This window comes from Fukomys damarensis, unplaced genomic scaffold (genome assembly GCF_012274545.1).
Source record: "Fukomys damarensis isolate Sample0158 unplaced genomic scaffold, DMR_v1.0_HiC HiC_scaffold_16, whole genome shotgun sequence".
In the NCBI taxonomy this organism is placed as follows: Eukaryota; Metazoa; Chordata; class Mammalia; order Rodentia; family Bathyergidae; genus Fukomys; species Fukomys damarensis.
In genome coordinates this window covers 125,897,717-125,924,510 of record NW_022900928.1, presented here as the reverse complement: position 1 = coordinate 125,924,510, position 26,794 = coordinate 125,897,717, and the positions used below count along the sequence as shown (strand labels likewise).

General features: G+C 44.1%; 1 protein-coding gene across 14 annotated transcripts in view; it reads right to left on the bottom strand.

Annotated features, from left to right (window-relative positions):
* The window catches only part of Rhbdd1 (rhomboid domain containing 1), a 169,504-nt gene that overhangs the window by 35,427 nt on the left and 107,283 nt on the right, over window positions 1-26,794 (bottom strand). Inside the window, exons 7-8 of one of the 14 annotated variants that reach the window (XM_010611765.1) lie at window positions 8,685-8,781; window positions 2,662-2,740 (exon numbers count right to left, since the gene is read on the bottom strand). The exons of 12 other annotated variants lie outside the window; for them this stretch is intronic. In XM_010611765.1, the coding sequence (XP_010610067.1) occupies window positions 8,708-8,781 (74 nt within the window). In that variant the 3' untranslated portion in view covers window positions 2,662-2,740; window positions 8,685-8,707. Of the gene's footprint in view, window positions 1-1,567; window positions 2,741-8,684; window positions 8,782-26,794 lie in introns of those variants that run through there. One more of the 14 variants, XM_010611764.3, reaches the window with a different exon arrangement.

The window sequence follows — 26,794 nt, the reverse complement described above, 5'->3', positions numbered from 1 at the left end:
ACCACAACAATCGGGAAATGACTGCTAAGCAAAGAAACCAAATTAAAAATCAGCTCTCAAAGCTTATTCTCCATTAGAGGTAATTAGTCTAATGCACTTGCTTTTGTCTGTCTTCCTCAATTCCAGTTTGTTGGCATACTTTGGGGATTCTTTCTTGTAGCAAGGAAAGGACTCAAAACAATAAGCACTGGTTATAGGCAAGCCCATTAACTGAACAAAATAATTATAATAATTTCCAGAACATCTTTATTGCTGTGTAAAAATAACTGGTTTATATTTATAAATGCCCTTTTCACATCTTTACATGTTTGGTGATGTCCCACTCCATAAATAAGGCATATATTATAGCTCTAGCATTCAAGCTTTGATTCCAGTGTCTTGGTGTTTGGTTGTACACAATAAGGAGGTACTACTACTGGATACAAGCAAAATATAAAAAAATACTTCCATATATAAGTGATTTGACCTATAATGCAACTGAAAAAACACTTTGAAAAACTAATATTTAATGAATCCCGACTATAAGTCTTTGAGTGGTAGAAAGGGGAGATGGGAGGCATGTGGGAACATAAATAGAGCTCACTCATAATCCATACGCTGATGCAGAAGGCACGCCTTGGTGTCGTTATGCACTAATGGTAGTAATAGTAATAATAATGGCAGTAAATATTAGAATTTCCATGTGCTATGAAAAGAGGGCATGTAAGAAGGTAGTTACTTCTCATTGAGGAAATGGAATTCAAATTCTTAAGTTTTGGAGAAAGGATTTGGGCTTGAACATTTAACTCTAAGTTATGTTTAAAGCTAGCAGACTCACAAGTATAATTCATATCATCAATAACCTAGTATTGCATCAATTATAAATTAAGCCATTCTGCCAGCAGTAGGTCAGGGTGTCCCCACCTCTACTGGCTTTCTTAGCTCATTTGTAAGAATGTGTCAAGGCCTTTTCCAGGTAAATTCAGATTAGGAATTGGACACATAACTGCATAGTCACTACACTTCAAATTTCTCAAATGTTTATATAAAAGAAAAACTGAGAAAGCAGAACCTCCAAATTGTTAAGCCCGATACCTTTAAGCAGTGGGAATACAGGTGATTTTAAAATCTTATAATGTATTTATTTATAATGTATTTATTCTTTGGTTATATTGTGAATTTTCTCAATGGATATCCAATACTTATTTTTAAGTGTTTCACTGGTTACTTCTTGATTATATAAATCTGTTTTCTTGAATTCAAATGCAGTACATTCACATACACATATTTTTAAAAAACGGCACATAAAGTTGTAAAAAGAGAACACAAAAATCCTGTGTACTCACCTGCAAAGATAACCTCTGTTAACATTTGGTGCATTTCCTTCCAGACCTTTGCTTTATATACAGAGAAAGTACATCCCTAACTTTCACAATCACAAAGCTATATAAAATGACAGATGAGTCAAAATAGAAAGATTCTTTTCTGCTTCTTTCTCTTTAAAAATATCTCAGCCAGGTGTGGTGGCGCACGCCCATAATCCCAGCACTCAGGAAACTGAGGCAGGAGGATCGCTGCAGCAGCCTGGGCTACATAGTGAGTTCAAGGTCAGTCTCAACTACATGCTGAGACCCTGTCTCAAATAACCAAACCTCCATAACAGCAAGACATTAGTGACATTATGTCCTTTAATTCACGAAACACAAGAACCAGGAAATGCCTCACAAGACCGGGACAGATAATCTGTGTACTGTAATACTGCAGGGCCCTGGGGTATATTCTGGACACTTGTCTAGGACAAACAGCTATTACAGCGGCCAATTAAAAGGCGCGTTTATAAGGGAAAGAATACTTCCTGAGAGGATTTCTAGTGACCAGTCTCCTGTCTGCTCTCCTCTGCACGTGGCGCCTGCTGCTGTTCTGAGGATTCAATGCCACGCCTCCCAGGTCCACCTACTGCCCCTGGAGGGGTGGCTCTGCCACCACAACTGCTGGTGTTACTGATACCTAGCGGAGCATGGAGGCCTCATTTCCACACTGGACATTCCTTATGCTTCTGCAGTAAAGCATTCTCTGGGCAAAGGAATGAGAGCAAAGCAAGTACACTATAAGGAGGAGCTGAGGTGCCGGGGGGAAGGAGAACAGAACAGCACCCTGGGAAGGCAGCCACAGGTCCTTTGGACAGTCACCGTGGCAACGTGCCAGGAGGATGAGGGGACGGTGCCTCACCTCCTGCCAAGTCAAGCATCCAGCATGGGCTGAAGGAGGGGCTGATCAAACTGGTGAAAACAGCACCTCCTGGTGAATCACGGTCTTCAGAATCAAAACAATGTGAAAGCACCCTGAGTAGGAAGGAGGCAGGTAAAGGAGTGTAGAAACTGGTCCCGACACCAAGGAAGTGGTCTTCTGTTTGGTACAGAACAAGGCCAGGAGACTGGCCACTTTCAGAGGGCTGTGCGCTGGTTTTAATAAGCCTGGCTTCCAGACATTCCATCCAGTGGGCGGGCGCGAGTCTGGACTCCTAGGGGCCACAGAGTGAGGGTCCATGGCAGGTAGGAGCGATATGGGATGAGAACTGTGCACTCTGCTTTTGTTTAAAACTAATCAGAGGCTTGGGGAGTGAACCAAATGGGCAGCGGTGACACAACTGGGCCATGTCTTTCCAAGAAGCCACCTCACTGGCCATCAAATCTGTAAAGCCGTTGTCTCCTCATTTCTTCTGGGGAGAGATGAAACCCGTACAGTGGTGGTCTGCTATTTCCTGTAGTGAGAAAGCAAAAGGGAGAATCAAACACTCCCTATCTATGGTTTTGACATTTACAAGACATTGTGCAACCCTAGGATTCCACGGGCAGGGGAAAAAGCCAATCGCTTCGGTGTCATCATTTTAACATGAAAAAAGCATATAATAAATACATTTCTACTTCAGCTGTCAATTCTGAATTTCAGCATCAACTAAATATTTGCCGTGTGGTTCAGTCTATGAACTTAATTTGACTCAGGCAGGACTTGACTGGATCTGGTGCTTCCTGATAATCCTCCAGCTTTTATTCTTCCTCTCACCATGCTCCATAATTTGCGTCATTTAACCTTCCATGTGTCTCCAGGGCTCCTCATCTGTCTTCTTCTGTTTCTTGCTATTCATCTCTACAGCTCCCCTGCCACCTGTGCTGGCTGGCTTCTCCTGCTCCAGCTCTGGGCCTCCCCAATCCTTGCTGCTCCAACCCTGCTCAGCAAGCAGAATCCTGCCTGAGCCACCCGAGCACCTGCCATGCCTGCCAGGCCCGCTCTGGCCACACAGCAGGAGTGCAGTGCTGCTGACCAGCATCTGGGCAGGTGCAGTGTTCACAGTTATGTGAAAGACCACAGAAATCATTACTGAAAAGGACTGCAAATACGGTGTGTGATGATATCAACACATCAGCCACTACAGAAACAACCCCCCAGGGATTGTGGATAGTAAAAAGGAAAGGAAACACACAGTTCTTGATGGCAAGAGTCAGAGACCTACACTAAACAAGACAGTTTCCCAATCCTTGAGGCAGGCAGGCGGGCAGGGGCATCACCGACACCACTGAAGTAGAAAGCATGAGAAACAAAACGGCTGTACCTTTCCTCTCTTGCGGCTCTGCAACACCGCCACTGGCCTTGAACTCCCTCCTCCCACAGTTACATCAACCAAAGGTCCTACTCCCTCTTCCAGTGCCTGTTCGCCCCCAGTCTCTCCCAATCCAATCTCTTTTCTCTTTCACCCCCTTCCTGTTGGGTTTCTCATCACAAAGGGACCGTGTCCTGCCTCGCACTGTTGCCATTAGTTCACATTCTCCCTTCTCCTACTAGGATCATAAGCTCTACAATAGCAGGAGATATCTCTGACCTGAACACCGTCACTGCTGCCATGACTTCCAAAGGGACCGGTGCAGCCAGGCACCATCACTCAACACGGCCAACTGCGCTTCTGCCGTGATTGACCAGGCATCCAAATCTGGCTCTGGTGGTAAGGGTCTCACTGGCAAGGGAGGGTGGGCAAAGAAACTGCTTTCTTAGGAAGAAAGCAAGTGAGGCATCTGAGCTCTCTTTCCAGGAGTGGTAACTTTTCCAAGATGTTTTACTAATAAACATAAGTGACAGTTGTTAGGGTTACAATGAAAGGACGTAAGAGGAAGGAGTGGGAAACTAAGAGTTACTCTGTTGGATCCATGGCTGGAATTTTAATTGTCAGACACAAATTCAAAACAGGTAGCTAAAAGGCACCTTTTGTGCTTTGCTTTCCCACTGTTTGGGGCATGCCCATAGTCCAGTAGCTGGTTCTCCTTTCTCACTGAGACCAGGGGAAAGTGACACCTCCTGAGCCCCCTATGGGCACATGAGGCCTTTGGGGGATCATTCTTGATAGAAACCATAAAACCAAGAACTAGATAGTTTTTGCCAGCAGGATTTACAAAGGCATTCTCTTTGTTCAAGATGGCAAATGCTTTGAAATGTTAAACTCATAAATCAAATCACCGATAGCTCATTGTTCAAAACTGTTTTATGTGATCACATCCAAATTCTACTTTGCCTCTAACAGTTGTTTTTTACAAGGCCATTCTTAATCACATTCGTGAGTGCAGGCCAGTGTGTGACAGACACCCTGTTCCAGATGGGCAGGGAACACCCTTGGACAGCTGTGGGCAGAATCAGAGACTCAACGTGGAAGGCTGACTCCGGGCCACAAGGCACAAACCCAGGGATGCTGGAAGAGACCTCAGGCTCCCAAAGGGAACCACAGTGTCCTCTGATGTTTTCATACCATAAAGGACACTATGATTCACTCTGAGGGGATTAATTCCACGAAGGGAGGGCGGAGAGGAATTAGAAGTGGTGCACTGGGAAAGTTCCTCGGGTCCAGCCCTGAGACTGAGCAGCCAGCACACGTGCCCATGTGCAGGGCGTCCAAGGAGAACCAGGCTGAGCTGACGGAGCCCTGCCTGCTCAAGTAGACAGCTCATGCCAGGAGGGGGACAGTGAGCACACTTCCACTTGCATGGCTCTTTCCAGGGGCCCGATTGCACTTGGCTTTTCTTCTCAATCTAATCATCCCTATTTCACGAAGGCTCAGAGTTTGAGGGGCACATCTAAGGCTACAAACTAGCACAAAGGCAAGCAAAACTTAACTTAGGTCTGACTGTCACCCCATTTCTCCAATCTCCATCATGTCTACAACTCCAAATATATAAAGGGTTATACCTCAAACCATCGCCCACAGCCCCGCCAACACTCAGCGAATCTCTTTTCTTCATGGATATATGGGAGCTCACTGCTGTTTGAGTATGAAAAAATAGGAGGTCTAGGCCAGTGGTGGTGAACCTATGGCACCTGTGTCACAGCAGGCTATTTGTTTCATTGAAAGCTCTAAAAGGTTTGCCATCACGGGTTTATGCTAAGCCCTCAGCTCTTAAGAGATTCTGCAGTTATCAAAGATGTGACTGAAATTCCAATGGGTCTCCTTAAATTCCACTGGCTACTAGAAGAGTTTGGCTTTCTAGGAGCACCAACCACACTACAATGACCACCAACAAAACCATAATGCCTGATTTGAAAGCAGGCCTGATTTTCTGGGTCAAGTTCCTTTAGACTCTGCTGCTGTTAATAGCAGCCCTACTGCCTGAGGAATTGTTTCACTTTAGGCTCTGAACACGACACTGTTTTGAATTCTAGTAAAGTCTTCATGTGTAAAATAATCTTTGATATTTCACAGAGAATTTAAAAATTGGATGTTAGTCAAGCACTTACCCACTGCCTGCTATGGGCACTTTGGGGCAGCCACACGGGACAGGGCCTTCTGGCTGCCCTCTCAGTCTCGGCCCCACTCCACTTTCTGACTCCCTGCCTTTGCTTCTATTTTTTAAGCCATTTCTATATTATTCACTGAGGGCTACCTCATCTATCACTGCTCTCTATAACCTCCAGAGTCTTCTGCAGGCATCTCCTAAAGGGCTCACCCTTGTGATGCTGAGGCGCGTTTACGTTTGTGAAGCACAGGGCTGAGAACCAGGAAAGGCATCCATTGGGGGAAGGAGAAGGCATAAATAAGAGAGCTTGGGAGATCATGGGGAGCTGGCTTCCTATCTCTGCCTAGAACTGGCAGAGACACCATGGACTAGACTTCATTTTGGCAGGCCCTGGCTGGCCTCTGTGTGAAGGGAGCTGCTGAACAAAGGGACCGCAGAGTGTCTGGAATTTGACCACCTGGAATGAAATCCCAACTCCTCTACTTTTCTGCTGCACATCCTTGGATAAACAGGTTACTTTCTCTTGGCGTTAGTGTCCTTATCTATAAGTAAGAACAGCTCCTCCATTGGGTTGTGAGAGGATTAGAAGAGATAATGCACAGAAAATGCCTAGTTGAGTACCACATGCAGTAAATGCCCGTTGAGCACTGAATGTTATGATTTTTAAATCTCTAACATCAAGAATCATGTGTTGCATGTATTTATGAGATATAAAGAGACTGATTACACTAATGACTTGAGATAGAGCCCAACTATATTTACAGATTATTTTAGCAGTGCTTTGTACAGTGTTTGTACAAATATCTGCTAAGATATGGATATTAAAAAGGTAATAACGACCTACACTGAGCGGTACATTTCTGCGGCATATAGGAGACGATGGGTCATTGGGGATGCTGGAGCATCCAGCCAAGGCTTTCTTTTTTGTTCAGTTTACTTAAATCATGCACTGAAAATGTATGGGCTTAGGTGAAATGGCCTTGTTCTGAAGAACTTGGTAGAGAAATATTAGCATTTATGAGACTTGTTTCTGTGTTTCTGTAAATGGAGGTCAGCCCTCAATTTTACTCAAGGAAACAGTGAATATGCTTCAAAGAATTGCAGGAACACTGCCCAGTCTAAGACAATTTAGCTCGATTATTATACCAGCTTTGAGATCATAAGACTTACTGATTTGTAGTTCTTGATGAAAAATTTTTCAGTTTTCTACCCTTATGTATAAGGCAGTAACTCTGCATTTTACTGCTAAGCAAAGAAAAGCAATTTTCTCCAGATAAGAATTGCTAAAAAAGAGTGCTGAAGGTTGACAGCCATTTTCTCTTCTGTGTGCTATCTGTGTAAATAGATATTTAATTTGCTGATGAGTACCCTGTGCCATTCAGTGAAATTATACTAAAGTCAGGTTTGCAGGACGGCATATCTTTCCCTTAAATTTAGGGAGTTAATGAGGAAATCACTTTAAACAAGAGGAAAGCTCTAAATAAATCACCAGCATTCTCTGGGATTTCTATTGTCAAATGAGGGCAGCAGTATAGGCCCCACGTTCTTGTTCAAGAAGGTTACTTTATTAGAATTCTGTGAATTGCAAAGCCTTCTGAAAGGGTGGTTGCTAAGTTATTTACTGACAGAGACCAATAAGGCCTGGAAGAAACCCCAGGTTTAATGATTTAGAAAGACATTCTTTGAAAAGGGGAGGTATTTAAGGACAGTAAGATTACTTTAATACTTGAGTCACTAATTAGAAGCATAATCTCTTCTCTTCTCTCTCTAGCACGTGCTCTCCCCCCCCATAGATAGTTGAAATTCACCCAAAGCCTTATAACTTTCATACCAATGAACTTTCACCATAGCTTATGGTAACATGCAGATGGAACTTGAGAGCAGAAACATTTACATTTCTGTCTCTACAACCCATGAAATCAGTAACACTGGTCCTAATTCTGAGGTGATATCTGGAATCTTGAAATAAGCAGCTTTGGAATGGAGAGAAACCCAGTCCCTACTGTACCTGCTGTATTTTTCTCTCTTTCAGTTGGTTAATTTTGAGGACATATAATGGACACAAGTGACTTACAATCAACAGGCTAGGAATATGACTAACCTAAAATGCCAAGTCTACTATGTCATGTCTAGTGTTTCCCGCAAATATGGACAACATATGGTCTGACCTCTAGAATTTCCAAAACACAAAGTCAAGTGGAGACAATTATTGGACTTGCTGACCACCTCATTTACTACCCTTCTTTTTAGAGTGTATTAGTTGACTGTCATGAACTGAATACATGAGACTAGTATTCAGGTAAAAATACAGAATATTCCCAGCACTCATAAGTCCCGAGATGTCCCTACCAGTTACTATGCACTCTAATGACTTTTAAGAGCACATTCTCATTTTCCCTAGTTTGTTTATAAATGTATTCATACAAAAGGTACCATTTGTGAGTGGCTTCCTCTTACATTTGCAAAATTCATAAATACTGTTATACATGGTTTTTATCCTAGTTATCCCTCCAGGTAGAACTTCCTTATCTATTTTACAGATGAGGGATTGACGCTTAAAGGTTTTAACTAACTTTGAAAGGTCATATGGCTGCTCTGTAGGGAAGTCAAGACACAAAGCCAGACCTCTTTCTGCTGTGCCTCAGACTAGATATGTAAGTTGTCTTCTTGAACCCAGAATCTGTAAACTTGAAGAGTATCACTGTCTTAATCATGATCTGGAGACAGGATTTGTTTAAAAAAAACAGTAGAAGCAATTTATCTTCCGCCTCAGATGAGAGTCACTGCGAACAGTAAGATTTTACTTTGGACCACTGAATGGGATTAGAATTTCCCTGACAAGGAGTAAGGTTTACCAACAGATAGGCCCACCTGTAATGGGAGTTAATTATCTAAAAAAACAAACAAGCAGAATAGTTTATAATTTCTTACAGAAATAGTCCTCCATGCTTTTCCTACTTCAGAGTCCCAGGGGAACACACAGGAAGGAAGCAGGAGCTTAGTGAGTGACGGTCCACCTCTCCTATTGCTGAAACGTGAAACATGACTTTAAGATGAAGGAATATAAATTTTGATGCAAACAGGACTTTTGTTTTTTTCTTTAACTCAATCTCTCTTCAAGTCTTTGGAAATTTTATGGCCATTGTACTTTAGGAATTTTAAGCAGACTAAGACTAATTCTCACAGACCTTCTCATATACATGCAGTTTTAGGGTATTCTAAACATCCCCTGATCTAAAGCAGAGTCCCTCTAGTCAGCAATCTGGTAGTGCCTCCACTTACTGAATCTTATCAGCTGACTCTGGAAGACAAAAAGAGATAGACTAAATCCAAGCATCCATTTCCCCTTCATGTTATTTTGTGTTTTGCTTTTTTTTTTTTCAATTCAAAACCATCTAGGGTTATTCACTGGGTAAATATATGAAAACCTTGGAAAGCCAGACATGGGCTCCTTGAGAACAGAGACCTTCACTTCTGTGTTTCCACAGCCTAATTAATGCGTGAGGGTCTTCCTCACAGGGCTCGGGGGGATAGAAAAACTGCACACTGGCCCTGTCCTGAGGCCTGGGCTTGAGAATATGCCGTCCACCTGGAAGAAGGAAACTGAAGACAGTTTATGGAGTCATTTGTGTGTGTGACTGAGCATGATCGAAGACACACACGTGTGGAAAATGCTACATAAAAGACAAAGGCCCTTTAGAATACTGGATACCATGCTCCCCTCAGAAGCTTCGGGGGAGAGTGCCAGCCTGCTGGGAGATGTGGCTGCAGTACAGGACAGGGCTGTGACAGGGACCCAGTGCAGTGAGGGTGCTGCTCTCCACTCCCAGGTTGCCTGTGTCTCTGCTTCCTGCACTAGACCCCGGCCTTAGGGGATTCCCTAAGTACAACTGCTGCCCTCTCTGGACCTCTTCAGATCTGGGTCCCCTGTCTGTCCTGACCTCTATCTCCCGGGGAGGAGACTTGCTGTCTCCACAGGACCGTGTCCTCCTCTAGGTGCTACTGTGGCGCGTGTTACTATGGGAAAAACAGGCAGAAAGGAATTTCTAGTAGCCTCCGCACAGCCCACATAGGAGCTCATTTCCAGGCTGTTTCTTAATCTTGGCTTAAGTTTTTTTGTTTTTGATTTTTCTGGTACTGGGGATGAAACTCAGGACCTTACGCTTGTTAGGCAGGTGGTGGCCATTGAACTAAATGCCCAGCCCCAGTAAGTGTTAATGTTATTTTTAAAAAAGGAAAGTGCAATGGGTGTGAGGGAGGAGTTTAAACTAATGCACTAAGCTCAAAGTAATAAAGTTATAGGTTCTTCCTAAGACATGTTAGAGGCAGTCAGGAACAACATCCTGGCCTTTCAGTGGCTCCAATGCCAGAGGTCTGAGCAAAGTCAGACAGTCCTGGAGATGCTATGAAAGGAAGAGTTGCCTTCTTTGTTTCAGTGGTCCTCCATCTTAAGTGTACACAGTGGGTGACTTGTTCAAAATGTAGATTACTGGGTTCTCCTACCAGAGATTCTTATTAGTAAATTGAGGGTGTAGCCGTGGAGCTGCATTTTAGTAAGCACAGGCAATTAGCTTACAGATGACACATGAAATCACCAGGAATGCTATGGAAAGAAAATGCACTTCCCCGGGTGTGGGCTTGCATCCTGGCTGCATACCAGCATCACTGCACCTGTCACTTCTCTGTGCTTCAGTCTACTCATCTGTACCTGGGACCTGCCGAGGCTAGTCAAGTGCCCGTGACTGTTTGCTTCCCCCTGAGAAATCGGTGGACTGGCCTTCCTGGGAGTGTAAGCCTGCCTCACCTGCTGCCTGCTGCCTGGGGAGCTACTCGGAAGGACTCTGCTCCACCTATCAGCCAGCCTCCCCATGGCTTTTGGCAGCTAGACAAAGAACCAGCGGTGTGGTCTTCCCTTGGCAACGTCCTCCATTTCGTTTGATCTCATTCAGTGCCATCCCCTCCGCCTACATTTAAAATAGTTTTAAGTAAAACTTTTTACTTTGAAATCATTCCATGTTTACAGGGAAGGTGCAAAAAAACAGGGACAGTGCAATTTCCTTAATGTTAGCATCTTGCATTACAGTAGTACATCAAAACTAAGAAATCAACATGAATATATTACCATGAACTAAATTCCAAGCTTCATTTGGACCTCACCAGTGTTTTCACTTCTTTCCATTTTCTTTTTGTATTGCAGAATCCAACCCAGGAGATTGCAGTACATTTGGTTGTCATGTCTCTTTAGTCTCTTAAGTTTCTTGGTCTTTCTGTGTCTTCAATGACCTTGATATCCACGAGTAAAAGCCAGAAATTTTGCAGAATGTCTCTCAGACTTGTCTGATGTTTGTCCTCATGATTAGAGCATGGATTTTGGTAAAGAATACAACAGAAGATAAGTGCCCTTCTGATCATGTATCAGGGGAACATGGTATCAGCATGAATCATCACTGGTGACGTTAGACTTGAGCACTCATTTACGTGATGTTTTGTCAAATTTCTCCACTTTTAAATTTTTTAAAATGAGTTCCAAGGGAACAAAGCACTGGTTGCTGCCATGAAGAGTCCTAGATAAACTGGGAATGATGGGGATGGGCATCTTGAGCAGGCACTGTCACGTGGCTACACGCTCTTTGTGGATGTGTAGGGTATGGTGGGGTGCAGCCATCCCTCTCCTCTGCTGGTCCCCAGCTCCATGAATCCCAGGTGTTGTAAGAAATGGTTTCTGTGGTAGTACACTTGCCATGCAGCCCAAACTCTGCATTTACTGAACTCCTCAGTGATGCTAGCCTTTGAGAACCAGAGATTTTTCTTTCAGCTAGAAATATCCGCCATGGGTTTCATTCCAGTATTAGCGTTTGCCAGCAGGTGGAACCAGAGGCCTATGACGCTGACTTTGCTGAAGAAAACTAGGACAAATTCCAGTCAACAAAGCATTCCGCATTGTAAGCAGAATTAAGGTTATTTTGAAACAGATGGGCTCTACAGAAGCTGCTGTACTGAATATTATGGAGTTGTTTATTGTCTAGATGGCCTGAAACCCAGGGATTATTTGCCAGCATCTAGCAGTGACTATGTCATATTGGAAGTCTCCCCGAGCAGAGAATGACAAGGCACTGGGAGAGACACACATAGGGATCCAGATATGAATATGAATATAGATATTTTCACCAGTCCTAAATTCAGAATTTACTCTTGCCGTTGTGTTACTGAGTTTTTTTTAACAGAAATGATCTGGAGCTCCCTTATCACTCTAAGTCCAAATCAAAATAGATAAAATAGATAAATCTGGTAATGACAAAATCAATCCTGGATGCCATAATATTGAAATGATTTATTTTAAGCCTAATAAAAGTGGTTCTGTCCACTGGTTCACATTTCCACTCCAAATCTTATTTGTGTTCGTCCCCAGTCTCAGTTTTCCTTCTGGCCTTTCACCTTGTGCTACTCCAGTGGAGTATCAGAGAGGGAGACAAAAGCAGGGCCGTGTACCTCACATTTCCACTGTGCCTGGCGTAGTCAGAGCTCTGACTAGGGGGGCTTCTCCGGCCTGGCATTGGGCCAATGTGCAAGAATGACACAGTCATGCTGTACTTAAGATCACCTTAGGGACAAAGGACAAACTCATTCCTGGGTCTTTGACCTATTATTATTCATGATTTGTGACTTCTGAAGTAGTCAATGACTTAGTTTTTGCTAGGAACTCTGATTCTCCACTTGGGCCTGCAATGCCTAACAGGTAGCTAAAAGTACAACACAGCCTGACCTTCATTTTGTGAAACTCTGGGTCAAATCTTTCTCAGCTCTGCAGATAGGCTTGTTAGTCAGGATGTGTCTACTGGCCTTAAATTTACCTTGCCAATTTCATCAGCCTTCAAGACGGAGGAAACCTTTGCCAGAAATCTCCACTGCCCTAACCTGTGCTCACCCTGGATTCCAGCAGAGCCTCCCATGCCTAGAATCCCTCCATGTTGTAAAAGTTTCTCTCGTGGGTCCAAACTGTCCCTCAAGTCATGCGTATTCAATCTGAGCTGTGAAGCCAGGACTGGAATAATGATTGGGCTAAGCTCTTACAGGTATCCCACAGAGCTGGTTTCTTGGCTCAACTGTTGGGCCAGTCTGGTTCTCTTCATCAGAATGTCCTCCAGCTACTTACCCAGGCTGGACTCCTTTCTTTATTTTCTCTTACCTTTCAATCAAAGGTTTTTTTCCTGCAAATGCATGCTTTAGTTTTAATTTCCATTATCACTAAAGCAAAGACCCATGCTAGCCTGTGACAAGACTAGGATTTATAATAAGAGTATGCCATGAGTCCCAGAAATTTGCAAGGGCCTTCACAGGAGACTATTTCTAATCCCTTAGCCTATTACCCCAAGTAGTGCTGCTGTTCAGCCTGGTGAGTCTGGTCTCAGAGAGGACACACAGGTATCTGTTATGAAATGAAAACTTATGGTCCCCCAAATCCTAGTCCTCAACATGATGGTATCTGCAGATGGGGCATTTAAATACTTGGGTCTGGATGAGGTCATGAAAGCACACACTGGGGCCCTTATGGCTGATATAAAGATCAGCCCTTGCTCTCTCTGCCAGGGAAGGACACAATGAGAAGACTGCAATCTGGGAAGAAGGACTTTGTCAGAAGCTGACCATGTTAGCACCTGGGACTTCCAACCTTCAAAGCAAAACCATCCAGTCTATGGTGTGTTGCCAAGGCAGCCCAAATTGGCTGAGAGAACATTTCTGATGTTGGCACCTGGCAACTGGTGGTTCAGAGCATCTGGGCAGGGCCCCAGTGACCTGAGGGATGAGAAAACTTGCTTCCTGGTAGACACCATCTTTCTCCAGCAGAGGCTTCACATTTTCCTGGGACAGGACCTCCCTCCCTCCAAATGCTACAATGCCACTTGCACAGCTGCCTACCCTCTTACATGAACAGGGGCGGGAGACCTATATTAGAAAACACCAAAATCCCCAAACCACTGCTTTTTCTCAACCTCTCAAATCCCCCATTCAGACGAAGGTGTAAAGAAGCATTTAGACTTGTGTTGTTCTCTTCTCACTCTTTCCACATGAGTTTCAAATCAAGATACAGTGAACAACTGTTGCAAAAGGTGTGCTGGAGACAGGGACAGGAAGGGGACAGCTAGTCCCTGTGCAAGGACTGGACTGACCAGCAGCGAGAAAATGAACCATGTAAGAGGTCCTAGCTTCCCTATCACATTCCTGCAAAAACCTAGGTGTGCCTCAAACGGTAGAGAGTAGATACAACCGAGAATAGGGTTTCCCAAACTCACATGGAGAAGTCTGGGAAGAGGCAAATTCTAGGGGAGTAACTTGGGAGATCCCAGATCAATGTCTGCTGTGGGGCTGAAGAATCTGCACTTCTATCAGGGGTCTCCAGTGAGTCTGAGGCCACTGGTCCACGAACCCTACACTAATCAACTCTGATCAGAGGCATGTTAGACTGTACTCAGGCCTTACATTGGGCAGTGGTCATCTGTACAGGTACAGCTTTTGCATTAGTCAGTTTTGGGTCATACTTGTGTTGCAGACACTCAACCCTGGATGATGCAGATGTTACAAAATACCGAAGCTACTGCATGCTCCTAAATACAACAGATGCAGTGATAATGTGGCCATGGAAAGTCTATTTGTGATACTATTACCTGTAGATGAGACTGGCCCAGCAGCACGCACCCAATCCTAGGATGCCAGTGCCTGGTGCACAGTGGGTGCACCACAAATGTCTGCTGAATGACTTTGAGGCCTGATTAATGTCATCAGGGCAAGGCATAGAGGGGGACAGAAGAACCAGACCACAGTGGTTCCAGAGCCCTTCAACAGGACTCGAAGAACTAAGGGCAGCAAAAATAAAAAGTGGCAGGTGGGGATCTCATGGGCCAGGGATTTCGGTTTCTGTCCTCATCCACTGAACAACACTCAAATTCTGAGACACAAATGGGTGGGGAAGAGGGGAGTGGGGCAACAAACCCACACAGCATAGTCTGTTTATTCTATGTAACTGGTGACGTTTGCCTAAACTCTGGGGTTCTGGATACAGCAGAGGACATTCGGTTACTAAACACAGCCTGAGACACGAGAGGTATGGCATCCATCTTTGCTTTAAGATGTTCACGCTGTCTCAAGGCTTTAAACATTCAAATGATGTCTACAGTGGGCCCTCAAGTTACAACCAGCCTGACATACAAACAACTTGGGTTAATTAGGTTAGTGGAAGATTCATTATCTATAAGGTGTACCCAGGTAAACATCCAGAGCTCTGCTGTATTGACTTACAACCAACTTGAGTTATAACCAGCTCTTGAGAACTGATCGAGTTCATAAGTCAAGGGTCCACTATACTTTCCAAGTACTTACGCCTGACTAGTGCATAACTACAATCCACAAGTACTGACATACTTACAAAACCATCCCTGAGCTAGGAAATTGTTTCTAAGTGGCCAAGGTGAACTAGGTGGTTCAAAGCCCTCACTACAGCTGAGAGCCTCTTGGTGTTTCTCTCCTTTCGAAGGAACTGTGACAGTGAGTCATCAACAGGAGCACAATACCCATACCAACGCAGGTGGGCCAGAGATACCATGAGGAACCGGCCAGCCCCAGCCCCAGCACAAGAAAAGGAAGCAACACAAGGCCTGTGATGAGATGTGTGCTCAACAGGCCAAAAGAGGAAAAAAAAAAGATTTTAAAAAAGGTAGCGATGCAGGAAAATAAGTAGAGGAAGGGTGGTGCACTTGTCATATGTGTGATATCCATAACTGCTGAGTGCTGAGGCCTTATCAGATAACACAGAAGGTGAGGACGACCCAGCCTTTCACCCTTCCTGAGTGGGTCAGTCATGAGAGGCCTCTGGAGACAGACGAGCAGGAGTCTTGCTCTTTGCAGCTAAGTGTGGAGCTGGCCTGGGACTGTGATGGCTGGGAAGCTCATTTCTGTGACACGATGAGCTATCCCACAAGTATGACTCCCGTTGAGAAAACCTTACTAAGCCGAGCCTAACTATGCTCTTTGTGAGTTCTTTCAGCGCCTGATTAACTCACCTTCCACCCAACTCTGACCATGTGTCCCACTGAAGAGTGTGTGCTTCTGTGTAAGCGCACAGGTGCACATATGTGCATTCTCATGAGCATGTGTGTGTTTGCCTATAGGGGAAACAGGCAGCCCTGGGACTGAAACATGGTCTCTTCCAAATAATACCTCCAGCCTTGGGAAGATGGGGGCTTTCTCAGACTTACTGCACCCTTGTGACAGCCTGCCTCCAACTAAGTTAGAAGTAAGCTTGAAAATACTTTTTAAATGGTCTATGCTATGAAGAGAGTTGGTAACAATGAAACTGAATTATTCCTAAATTTCTGTTAATAATTCCTGATAAAATAAAACTTTATAAACAGGGAGACACTAGAACTAATATTTTGAAATTTTAAATGCCAAGTTAGGAATCTAGAATTGGGCTTACCTTGGATAACTATAAGTTTAGGTAAGGAAGAAGATGATATTGCTCTCTCAAAGTCTTTGGAAATACCTAAATATGAGATTTGGCCAGGTGAAAAACTGGCATTAAAAGGCCAATCTGAGCCAAGCATGGTGGCACACACCTGTAACCCTAGCGTTTGGGAAGGTGAGTCAGGAGGATTGCTGTGAATGAGTCTGAGGCTAGCCTGGGCTACATAGCAAGACCCTACCTCCCAAACAACAAAAATAAATACATAAGTAAAATAAATAAAAATCAAGTAAATAAAAGACCTATCTCCAGTTTTTAGAAAGAAACTCTAAGCCAGGCATGGTGGTGCAAAACTGTAATCTCAGAATTCTGGGAAGCTGAGCAAGCAGGGTCTCAAGATCAAGCCCAGCCTGGGCAACTTACGAATTTAATAAGACCCTATCACATAACAAAACATAAAAAAAGAACTGGGGATGTATCTCAGTGCAAAGGCCCTGGATTCAATCCCAAGTATTGCCAAAAAGTGTGTGTGGGGGGGGCTTCATAAAATGTGGGATGGAGGCTCTGCCTGAGGTCCATCCAGGTCATAAAATTTACAGATTTTCAGAGCAGGTGGAAGAATCTTTGGGATGGTACCTCCAAAATGTTCATTTCTGAGTTGGAAAACTGAATTTCAGAGAGAGAGAGAAATGGTTTTGCTAAGAGCTCTGCAGGGCTGAATCAAGTCCCAAGTGTCTTGGTGGCCTGTTCATATCCCCTGGCTTGCTCATTTTCTCTCTGGGTCCAAACCTCATTTGCAAACTCCGGAGCAGATATCAGTTATGAAAAGCCGTCCTTGGGCTCCCTGGCTCTGGGTGGACAGCAGAAGGGAGAGGGCTCTGCAACCCGACACGGTTGAGTCTGTGCCCTTGGACAAGTCACTTCTTGTGCAAATTCTCAACTTTCTTATTTGTGCAGTATAGCAAAGTAATTTGTAGATGTGTTCTGAAGACTAAATGAATCAAAGGATGGAGCACCTAGCCCAAAGCAAGCAAAACTGACTGTTACATCGGTAACTCCCCTGGCCAGGTTCAGGAAGGTCCCACTGTCGCTCCAGTTAATCTCATACTCCAGGCCTCAAAGTCACCCTGGCCCCTTCCTCTTCCTCAGCATCAACCTCCTTAGTTCCATCCATCACCAGAGACTAGTATTTTCATCTGAATTATCCCTGAATTTGTCCATTCTGCTCCATTTGCCCTACCATTTACTGTCTGAGTTGCCTGCATCCTGAGTCTGGACCAGTATGCGGACCCCTCAATGACTTCCCACACTTGCTCCAGGGTTTGCACAGCCATTCTTCATGCAGTAGTCAGGGGAGCTTTTTACAAACACGTGTCACATCAGCTCTACCCCTTGTCTAACTCTCCAAAGGTTCCTTTTATTTTAGAGCAAAAATCAACAATTCCCCCCATGCCCCACTGAGCCCTCACCATAGGGCTGCTGGCCTTTGTAACCCAATGACACCTCACTCTCACTACCTGTCCCCTTGCCACACCGGGAAAGGTGACTGTGTCACCCACCACCTCTGAGGCAGGTCCTTTGCTTTAGGACTCTGTCACAGGATCTGCTTTCTTCAAAGTGCATGATGCCACAGCTGGTGATCATTCATGGATCTGATTCTTTCAGTCATATGCGTCCTTTTTAGACCGTGAGCTCTGTGGGACAAGAACAGGGGAGGTGTGTTCCTGCGATGAATAAAGGAGTGAATGAATGCAGGAGGAGGTCTGGCGGGAGGCACAGTGCACTACCTACCACGTGCATTCTGCAGATGGAAAGACTGAGACTCCAGGAAGGTGTTCTCAGCAGTTTTCTCCCAGTGTTCTTCATGCCCCACCATGTGGCTTTTGTAGCTGTACCCACACATCTCTCTTCACCATCCAACCTTTCCTCACCCTGAATGGGGGTTCAGCAGAATAGCAGTGTTTCTTTTTGAATGGAGGCTACTATGAGGACATGGGAAGTGCTGTAATTGGTACATAATGGAAGAAGAGACTGCAAATCCATACAGTGAATGTTTGATTTAAGGGGCGGGTAGCTTAGTGGTTCTGCTGCCTGCCTTGCAAGTGCAAGGACCCTAGTTCAATCCCTGGTACAAGAGAGGAAAGGGGAGGGGAGGGGGAGAGAAGAAAGAAGAGAGAGGAGAGAGAGAGAGACCTGTTTCAGATAATGCTCTTAGGGTATAAAAATTAAGGGCAGTAAAAGCTGGCACAAAGACACTATACCAAATGCCTGATCTAAATGGAACACATTTTTATGAGTCACTTGTAGCTTTAAATACTATGGAGAAAAGAATTTATAAAACATGTCCAAACAGCCTCTCTTTGATGTGGTAAACTCTTTTAAAACCACATTGTTTTAATTTATGCTAAAATGCAAACCCTTCATGTTTACAATAGTGCTATTGGAGGAACACAGTACTAAAGTACAAATGTTAAGTTTCAAAGACAGGACTTATAACCTCAGAACAATAGAGCAATTCCCAGTGTAAATTTATGAGCTGCTAAACCTCCAAAGTTTTCTTCAATTAGCAGAGAAGGCTCTTGATATATCTGCAGCTGGATATAGAGGCTGCTCACTTTACGATTTTAGGTGTACGGCTTTTATCAGAACCACGGTGCTTCTCCCTGTGCAGCGTTTGTTCCTGCTAATTACGCTGTAGGGCCAGGATGGTGCTTCGTGGTTCACTGTTGCTCCTGGGGCAGGCTACAAATTACACATAATGCACTGCACTGTAATTGCTGCATTGTGAACTTGGCTCGCCTTTCCAACACACAATACTGACATCCAAATCATTTTATTATAGAAAACCATAAGGGAGTCTTTTGGATTATAAACATCTGAAGACATAACAGTCTCAGGAATTCCAGTTGGCTATTTTGGATACGGGGGCAGGCAAGGCTGCAAAGCAAAGCAAACATACTTCATATTCATGTTTACAGGGAAAAAGGAGGCAGGAGTCATGAAGGCAGGACTACACTGAGTACAAAACAAAATCAACAGGGAGCAAGTTGAAAGGAACAAAAAGAGTCCAAACTGGGACACCGAAGACACAAGTTCCAGCGATGGTCCTTGTGTTAGAGAGAGCTAAATTAGGTAGAAACGTTGTAGAGTCAGATATGGCTAGGCTCTGGAAGAATCGTGCAGAATATGAAAACACATTACAACTGTGACCAGAGGCACACTGGAAGCCAGGCCTGCAGATAAAGACAAAGTGACCAGGTCTGCAAACTTCCCCAAGGGATAAGTGGCAGCACTTGGCCTAATGAAGTCTAGAGAGATGTCAGTCACCTCAGTAGGTAGGTGACCCACACCCTCGTCTCATCCCTTCTTCAGAAGTTCTCTGCTCCTTCCACGTACTCTTGCTCCGTGACTTGCTTCCCCACTGGATCACTCCTACCCAAGTGACTATATTTACAGCCTTACTGGTCAATCACAGCTTTAACCCACAATGTAACAACATGACTGTGCTCTATGAAATTCCTGCTGCAAAGTGGCATCCCTGGCAACCCACTCGGGACTCCTTCTGCCTCTCAGGAGCTATCTCTCAATAAATATTCCCTTCTCTTAACCTCTGTTGTTTCTTAGAATTCATTCTTTGATTCTGGGAAACAAACTCGGCGTATCTGACATCTAGCAGGTTTGGAGTTATAATATTTCTCCTGTATCAACTGAAGGTCTGATCATTCCTGCATCACTTGACCTCTCTGAGCCTCAGGTTTCTCATTTTGACTACAGATGTATAAAACCAAATGGTCACAAAGGGCTCTTCTTCCATGAAGTCAGGAGCCTCAGGAGGGCAGAGGCTTGAATGGCCAGCCTTAACACAGCCTTATCACAGCCTTACCATAAATAATCATAAAAAAAGCCTCCTACCATCACACTGTTTGTTTGAAAAAGATGGTGGCTCTTTAAAGGGAGGGAGCGAGAGCAATAAATGCAGCCTCCAGTTTTATATATGAAATAGCACCACATGGGAAGGGGAATGGAAACATCAGTATTGGAGCTGCTGAGATATCTCTTCCCTAATGCCTAAGAGACTGCAAGTCCACACTTAGGCCCCTACACAGGCCTGTCATGGTGCTTTGTACCTGCAGTGCTTACAAGCGATATCCAGGCACCAATAGGTACCTCTTCCCTCCCCTCCACGTAAGACAAGAACCTGGTACATGAATTCAGATTTGTTTCTCTTCTCTTCCTGTCAGGGAAATAGATGTTCTACAGGAACATAAGATAGAAACAATGCTTCTCAACTGAGCATCAGTGTGGTGGCAGGAAGTTTCCTATCAGCATGGATGAGACAATCAAAGAGGAAAAGGCAGGGCAGAGTTTGAAGATAGAGAAGTGTAGAGGTAGAATGTAGAGAAGGTAGAGAAGGTAGGTGAGGCTCACATGCCCTGGTAATTTGCAGTAAACTGTTACTACATCAGGATGCTGCACGGAACACTACTCCTTGACGCTGCATGTCAGTCTTGCTTCAGCCTTAAGAAGTCAATGACGAGGCATCCTCATTTTCTTTGCCTCGTGGTGCCTCCAGAGCGGGCATCCTCAAGCTCAGTGAGTCCAGAGGATGCAGACGAAGTGGAGGGTGGAACACCCAAGTGATGATGGATGGGATTTCCTCTGCAGGCCCAGCCTGACCTTGAAAGGACAGCATCCTGTGCTTTCACACTTCTCAGTGCCACAAGGACGCGGGGCCTGCAACTCTGCTCCGATCCATACCACATACAGTCCCCAAACAAGACTTAGGACCAGATGGGCAACGCAATGCTGATGGAGACAGGGAGCCTAACCGTTCACCTGGAGCCACCAGAGGGATAGCTCCCTGGTACTGTCTCCTCATCACTCACCTAGATGCAGAACACAGCGCCCCACCTGAACCTGGGCCCAATCTGCTTATTCCTGCAGCCAAATGCACCAACAAACCCTCAGAGGGACATATTTATCTCTTGGTTTCCATAATAAAACCTTGCTTTTCAGCTACTTCTGAAATAATATGTTGTTTCTAAGCACTGCCTGAACTTTTCATATGCCAGTGGAAGAGGCAATCCTTAAGGAGTTTATGTATAGATTATCTGAAATTCTCAAGCCTAAGTCTTTCAAAGGTTCCTTCTTTACCCAGAAAGGACTACATTTCCTAATGCTTGATGACAATTTGACATCATCCTTGCATCCAAGCAAATTCCCTCATTTGGACCAACCATTCCCTTTCATGAACAGGACTAACAAGGCTTTCTGGTATGTGAGGACTGGCCTGCCTTCTATGTGACCCCAGGGGAAATTAGAGAAGAACAGGAAAGTTAGGAAGTGGCTCACTTTATAGGAGGGGCTCCTCTCCATCATTATATTACTTTACTCCTGCCTCGCCAAGCTCTGATGTAAAACTGATAGATAAAACTGTATAAGGTATTCACTGTGATCACACACAGGTATGTATTTACAAGAGAGGGGAGGAAGTAGGTGACGAGAGGCAGATGGGGATGAGAGGAAGGACAGAGAAAAAGAAAGAGGGAAAAGAGGATCATCACAATCATTCAAGCCAGTTAACTTAAGGGCATCTACTCCACTGTCCTGTTATAAAGGGTTTTTAGTTCAGTTTTATTCTGGTGCCATATTAAACCTTGTGAGACTCTGTAAAAGCTCAGCTCTGAAAGATTACATGTTAGAAATGGAACTACTGATTAAAGGGAAGGAAGATGTGGTGGCGTCAAATGCAACTCCCTTGCCACTACCAACAGGCCTAGTTCTTCCCATAGCCACCACTGGGTCACTGGCACGGATGCTGTGCGGCCATCAGAACAAGGGCTTGGGCCTCCCCTGTGCCACAGGAAGACATGTGCTAGTAATAAGAATAAAGATGATGATGATGATGATGATGATGATAATAGTACCTGCCTACAGAGTGGCTACCGAGCAAGAGAACAGTGATGGGGAGTAAAGCCACAACAGGCTGATCGGGGCTGTCATTTTTGTTTTAGTATATGCGCTGCCACAGTGAGCACAGGGTGGCTGGCACTTTTGATCTCTAGTTTTCAAGACTGATTATTTTCCAACTAGGTCTTATTTTCAGGCCAAGAGGGTATGTGTCAACCACTGTAGTAAGTAATGGACACTCATTATCTGATGTAATCCCTAATGAGCTACTTTTCTCAGTTTCATCTGTCCAACCACTCTCTTGATTTAGAATGTGACATTTAAAATTCTAACAAACTGTCTGAGACTATTTTTAATTTAGGTAACTTGCTTCCCCCTCTTCCCTTAATTAATACAACAATATTAACAGGACACACTTATTAGGTCAGCCACCAAAGTAGACTAATGAAGCTTAAGGTGAGTAAGGCGACTTCTCCTGAGAACCTCTTCAAACCTATGGTGCATGTAAAGATATGAGGTAAGTGAGTACATCTATTCCCATCCAAGGGACCCGTGAAGAACATCACACACACACACACACACACACACACACACACACACACACACACTCTAACAATTTTAGAGCTGGCTGGACAATAGAAGCCACCTCAATACTCTGTCTTCCAGATGCTTTACACCAAGTTTAGAAGAGTTCAGAAACTTACCCATGGGCCCTAAGCTACCTGTGACAACACTGTGACAACATTTCAATGACAACATTGAAAAGAGAATCCAGCACTCTTCATCTCCTGGCATACACTGATGTACCTCCAACTTGTTGCCTCCAATGATATATGTGCTCAGTGAGGTGTGAAGCAAAAAGGTTCACTCCAATGACGCAAAAGGCGCACAAGGCACTGCTAGCCCTTGCTCACAGGAACCATAATCTGACTCTATTAGAACAGAGGCTTCTCTTTGAGGTCAGTTTATAAGTACTCAAATGTTCCATGAGCAGATAGTTAACTGCTGTCAGAGAATTCTATAACATAACTGCCCCCACTTCAATGATGAGCAAGAGGCCCAGCTATTTCCAATCCAAAGACATATTTGACAGCAAAGTATGCATAGAACTTGATTCTGGTGAAAGTGCAGAGCATAGAAGGTTTAGCATCAGAATTATTTACTTCAATTGTTAGATCCGGCATTGTGTGAAAAGGAACTGTCAAGGCCTATGAAACTGGGCAAGGGGATGAGTGAGGAAAGGCAGCTCCTCCCGGGCACATCTCACAGTCCTCACCGAGGGGCAGCTGGGGCACACTGGCAGGATTACAGCCTTAAGAGGGAATACCCTAAGAATTTATCAGCTCTAGAGTTGTCCTCATACTCAGAAAAATACTGTGAGGAAGACACCATCAACCTCACTTCTGCCAGTGAGTGAGGCAGGTCAAGGCTCCTCTCATCAGCTTGTCCCTTGTTCAAATAATAATGACAAGTGGCCTGGTACTTGCAAGAATGAAAATCTCTACAGCCTTGAGATCTGTTCCCTCATGGTCTTACTTTCTTCTCTGAAAGAAAACACCTGAAATTTAAAATGTTAGCAAAAGCCCTTACAAAGGGGATTGGGTTGGGAGAAAGTGAATGTGAGAGATTACATCCCAGAATCATTTTATGAAACATTCCTAAGGCTGTGGAATTTTGATAAGTAAGTATGAGTCTTGTGATGAGGACAGTTTTGTGTTAATGGCAAAGCCAACGCGGACACCAAGTAGAAAGGGGATTAGGAAATAGTACCTTCCCAACATCCTCAGACAATGAGGCCACACATCTCCCCCAGGCAGCCACTTCATGGTCACCAGCATCCCCAGCACAAGACACATCACACAATTTCCTTGAGTAATTATTTCCTTAAATTGGTGCCAAAAAAATCTCATTCCTTCTCTGGGGAGAATACACTTTGGGATTTCTGTCACAAATTAAATAGTCTAGATGAGTTTAGCAAAAGATCATTTAAGGACAATAACACACATGCACACACACATGCCCACACACACACACACACCCCAAAACTGAGAAAGAAAAACCAAAACCCTATCCATTACACTTGAAGATAGCCCCCAAGAAACAAGAGCTCAACCCAAGTATAAACAGACAGGGACAAGTCTGTCCATTTCCCTATGGCCTCTCCACTGTAGGTATCCAATAAAGACGTACTAGATGAATGGAGCCCTGAGCATTTTCACGGAGGGAGGCCACATCCCACCATTTTTAACTTCTTTCTTGTCACAGAAACGAGGGCCATGAAGCAGTGCTGCAGGTTCGGAGCTAATCCTGGTTCTGCCACGCAGCATCCACTGAAGTTCGTCATGGTCCAGACTCAGCAAAAGTGACGATGCCCCCAGTGTCCTTTACATGTGCACAACACTCTTGAGGGCTCAAATCGGGGCTAAGGGAGAAAAAGATGGCTCTTCCGTTTAGATCATGCCCATCTTTCTCTTCCCCCGTCATTCAGCCCCCATATGTTCCCTTCTTTCATAAAGAGCAGGCTTGCTCTCTAGGTTTTTATCATGGCAATAGGTCTCTTGCTACCAAATCCTAAAACTTTGAAGAAAGGCTATAAAAAAAAGCACGTCTCATGAGAATACACAAATCACATGTGAAATACTTCAGAGAAAACACCTAGACTTTTAAATAAAGCAAACCAAAAACACAGACAGAAAACACCTTTGTTTTGTCAAGGAGCTTATCTGAATATTTGAATATTAATAATGGTTACATTTATTCCATGTTTGCAAGGCAAAACAAATACTACAGCAATTAAACAGAGAAAAGTTGATTATGATATAAAACTGGTGGCTACTTCATAAGTGCTACTGAAAAGTCAAATAAGCTTGTGGCCCTTTCTTCCTTGTGTCTTTATATAAGGTAAAAGAAAACTGGGCTGGAAAAGGGAAAAAAGAGGAACATTAGGAATACATGTTGAACACAGTCTGCAGCATGTCCTTTTAGCTTCGCCACAACACTAGGGTAAAAGAAGTGAGTCAACCAGAGTGCAGCTGGGTTTTAATGCCAGGCTTTATAACACACGAGTTGTTCCCTTATTTGTTAACTCTTTTATCCCTTTCTCTCACAAAGTTGTTCACTAATAGATATTTATTAAGCCCTTTCCCTGGGCTCTGTCACAGAAGAGAGGGATACAGAAGTGAACAAAAGAGCAGGGGGAGCTTTACCCACAGAGAGAGAAGTGGTGGTAGCCAACTATGAGTTTTTGGAAGTCCTGTGAAAATGTATGAGACCTCAGCACAGTTAATTGGCTCCAATGTGAAAACTCAACTATAAAATTGAAAATGCTTCATTAAATGCCTAAGGCAAGTTCTATGGCAGCCACTTCTTAGTTTAGTTCATTGGCACATGAGTGCACTACATGATGGCTACGTTCCTCGTGGGGAGTTGGTACATGCACAGGATACATCTTTATTCCTTTTTTCATCCCCTTTCTCTCCCCTCCCTCTCCTCCCTCTCCCCTGCATCCATCCCTTGATGTTCTTGCTTTTTTGTACATATGATTTTACATACACGTAAGTGTTTATATTAATGTACTTAAAGACTATGGGTGGGGCTGTACATGTTTCAGTCCATTTGATGTGTATGGAATGGACTTCCAAAAGTAGAAGTTCACAGACACCCTCCAATGTCCCCACCTGATGGTCAGAACAGCCCTTCTTCTCTCCAGAATTTATAGTGCAATAGACACAGAGGCACATACCCACAGTGACAGGGGCCTTATGACATGTCAGAGGAAGTAACACCTCTGAGCCTTTACTTCCCAATGAAAACAAACAAACAAACAAACAACCAAACCCAGGAAAACAGCACTCAAGGAAGTTTTGAGGACCAAATAAGAATCAGATTAAAAAGTACTTCACTAGACTAAAAAGGCTGGAGGAGGTAAGAAGTGAAAGTGTTACCTGCTTAAATCTTTGTTCTTCATGGTGGTGACTGCCTCTTGCTGCTAAAAACAATCTCCATAACACCCTAAAACAAGACTGCTCTGCTGCCCTTCTGTGGTGGACAGGTGTTTCTGATGGGCAAACTCACATCCAAACATGGATACCTCCCACTTAGATAAAACGTGGTCCGTACTACGAGACTCCAAAAAGACAGGTGTACTCGTCAGCATTCCTACTGCTGGACAATACAACAGCCACAACTCCTCTGGTCTCACTGGCTCAGTGTATAAACAAACGCTGGCCCCGAGGAGAAGCGCAATGGGGAGCAAAGCTGATCAGGTTACGCACGGAAGCTGGGAAGCAGAGCTGCAGACAGCAGGAGAGCAGGACCAGACACATGGACCAGACCGGGCCACACTGCTAGGACCCACTCAGGACCACGCTTCACTGATCTACTAGGCATTTCTTAATCCAGGGAAGCTGCTGAATGAGGACTAACATTCACGGCAGATTTTTCTTTCATTTTGGCTTTTTTTAAACACTTACTTTGGCTAAAAATTTTTTCAGATAGTATCAGTCTTAAGAAACTATCTTCTATTTGCCCCAAGAATAAGAAATTGGTGACTGTTCTTAAATTTAACTTTAATTTTCTCTTTTGTAGACATTTTCTGAAACACTTTAATCCTCCCAGCTGGTAATGGTAGTAAGTAAAAGGGGAAAATGAACTCAGTTTTGAAAAGACAAGATTA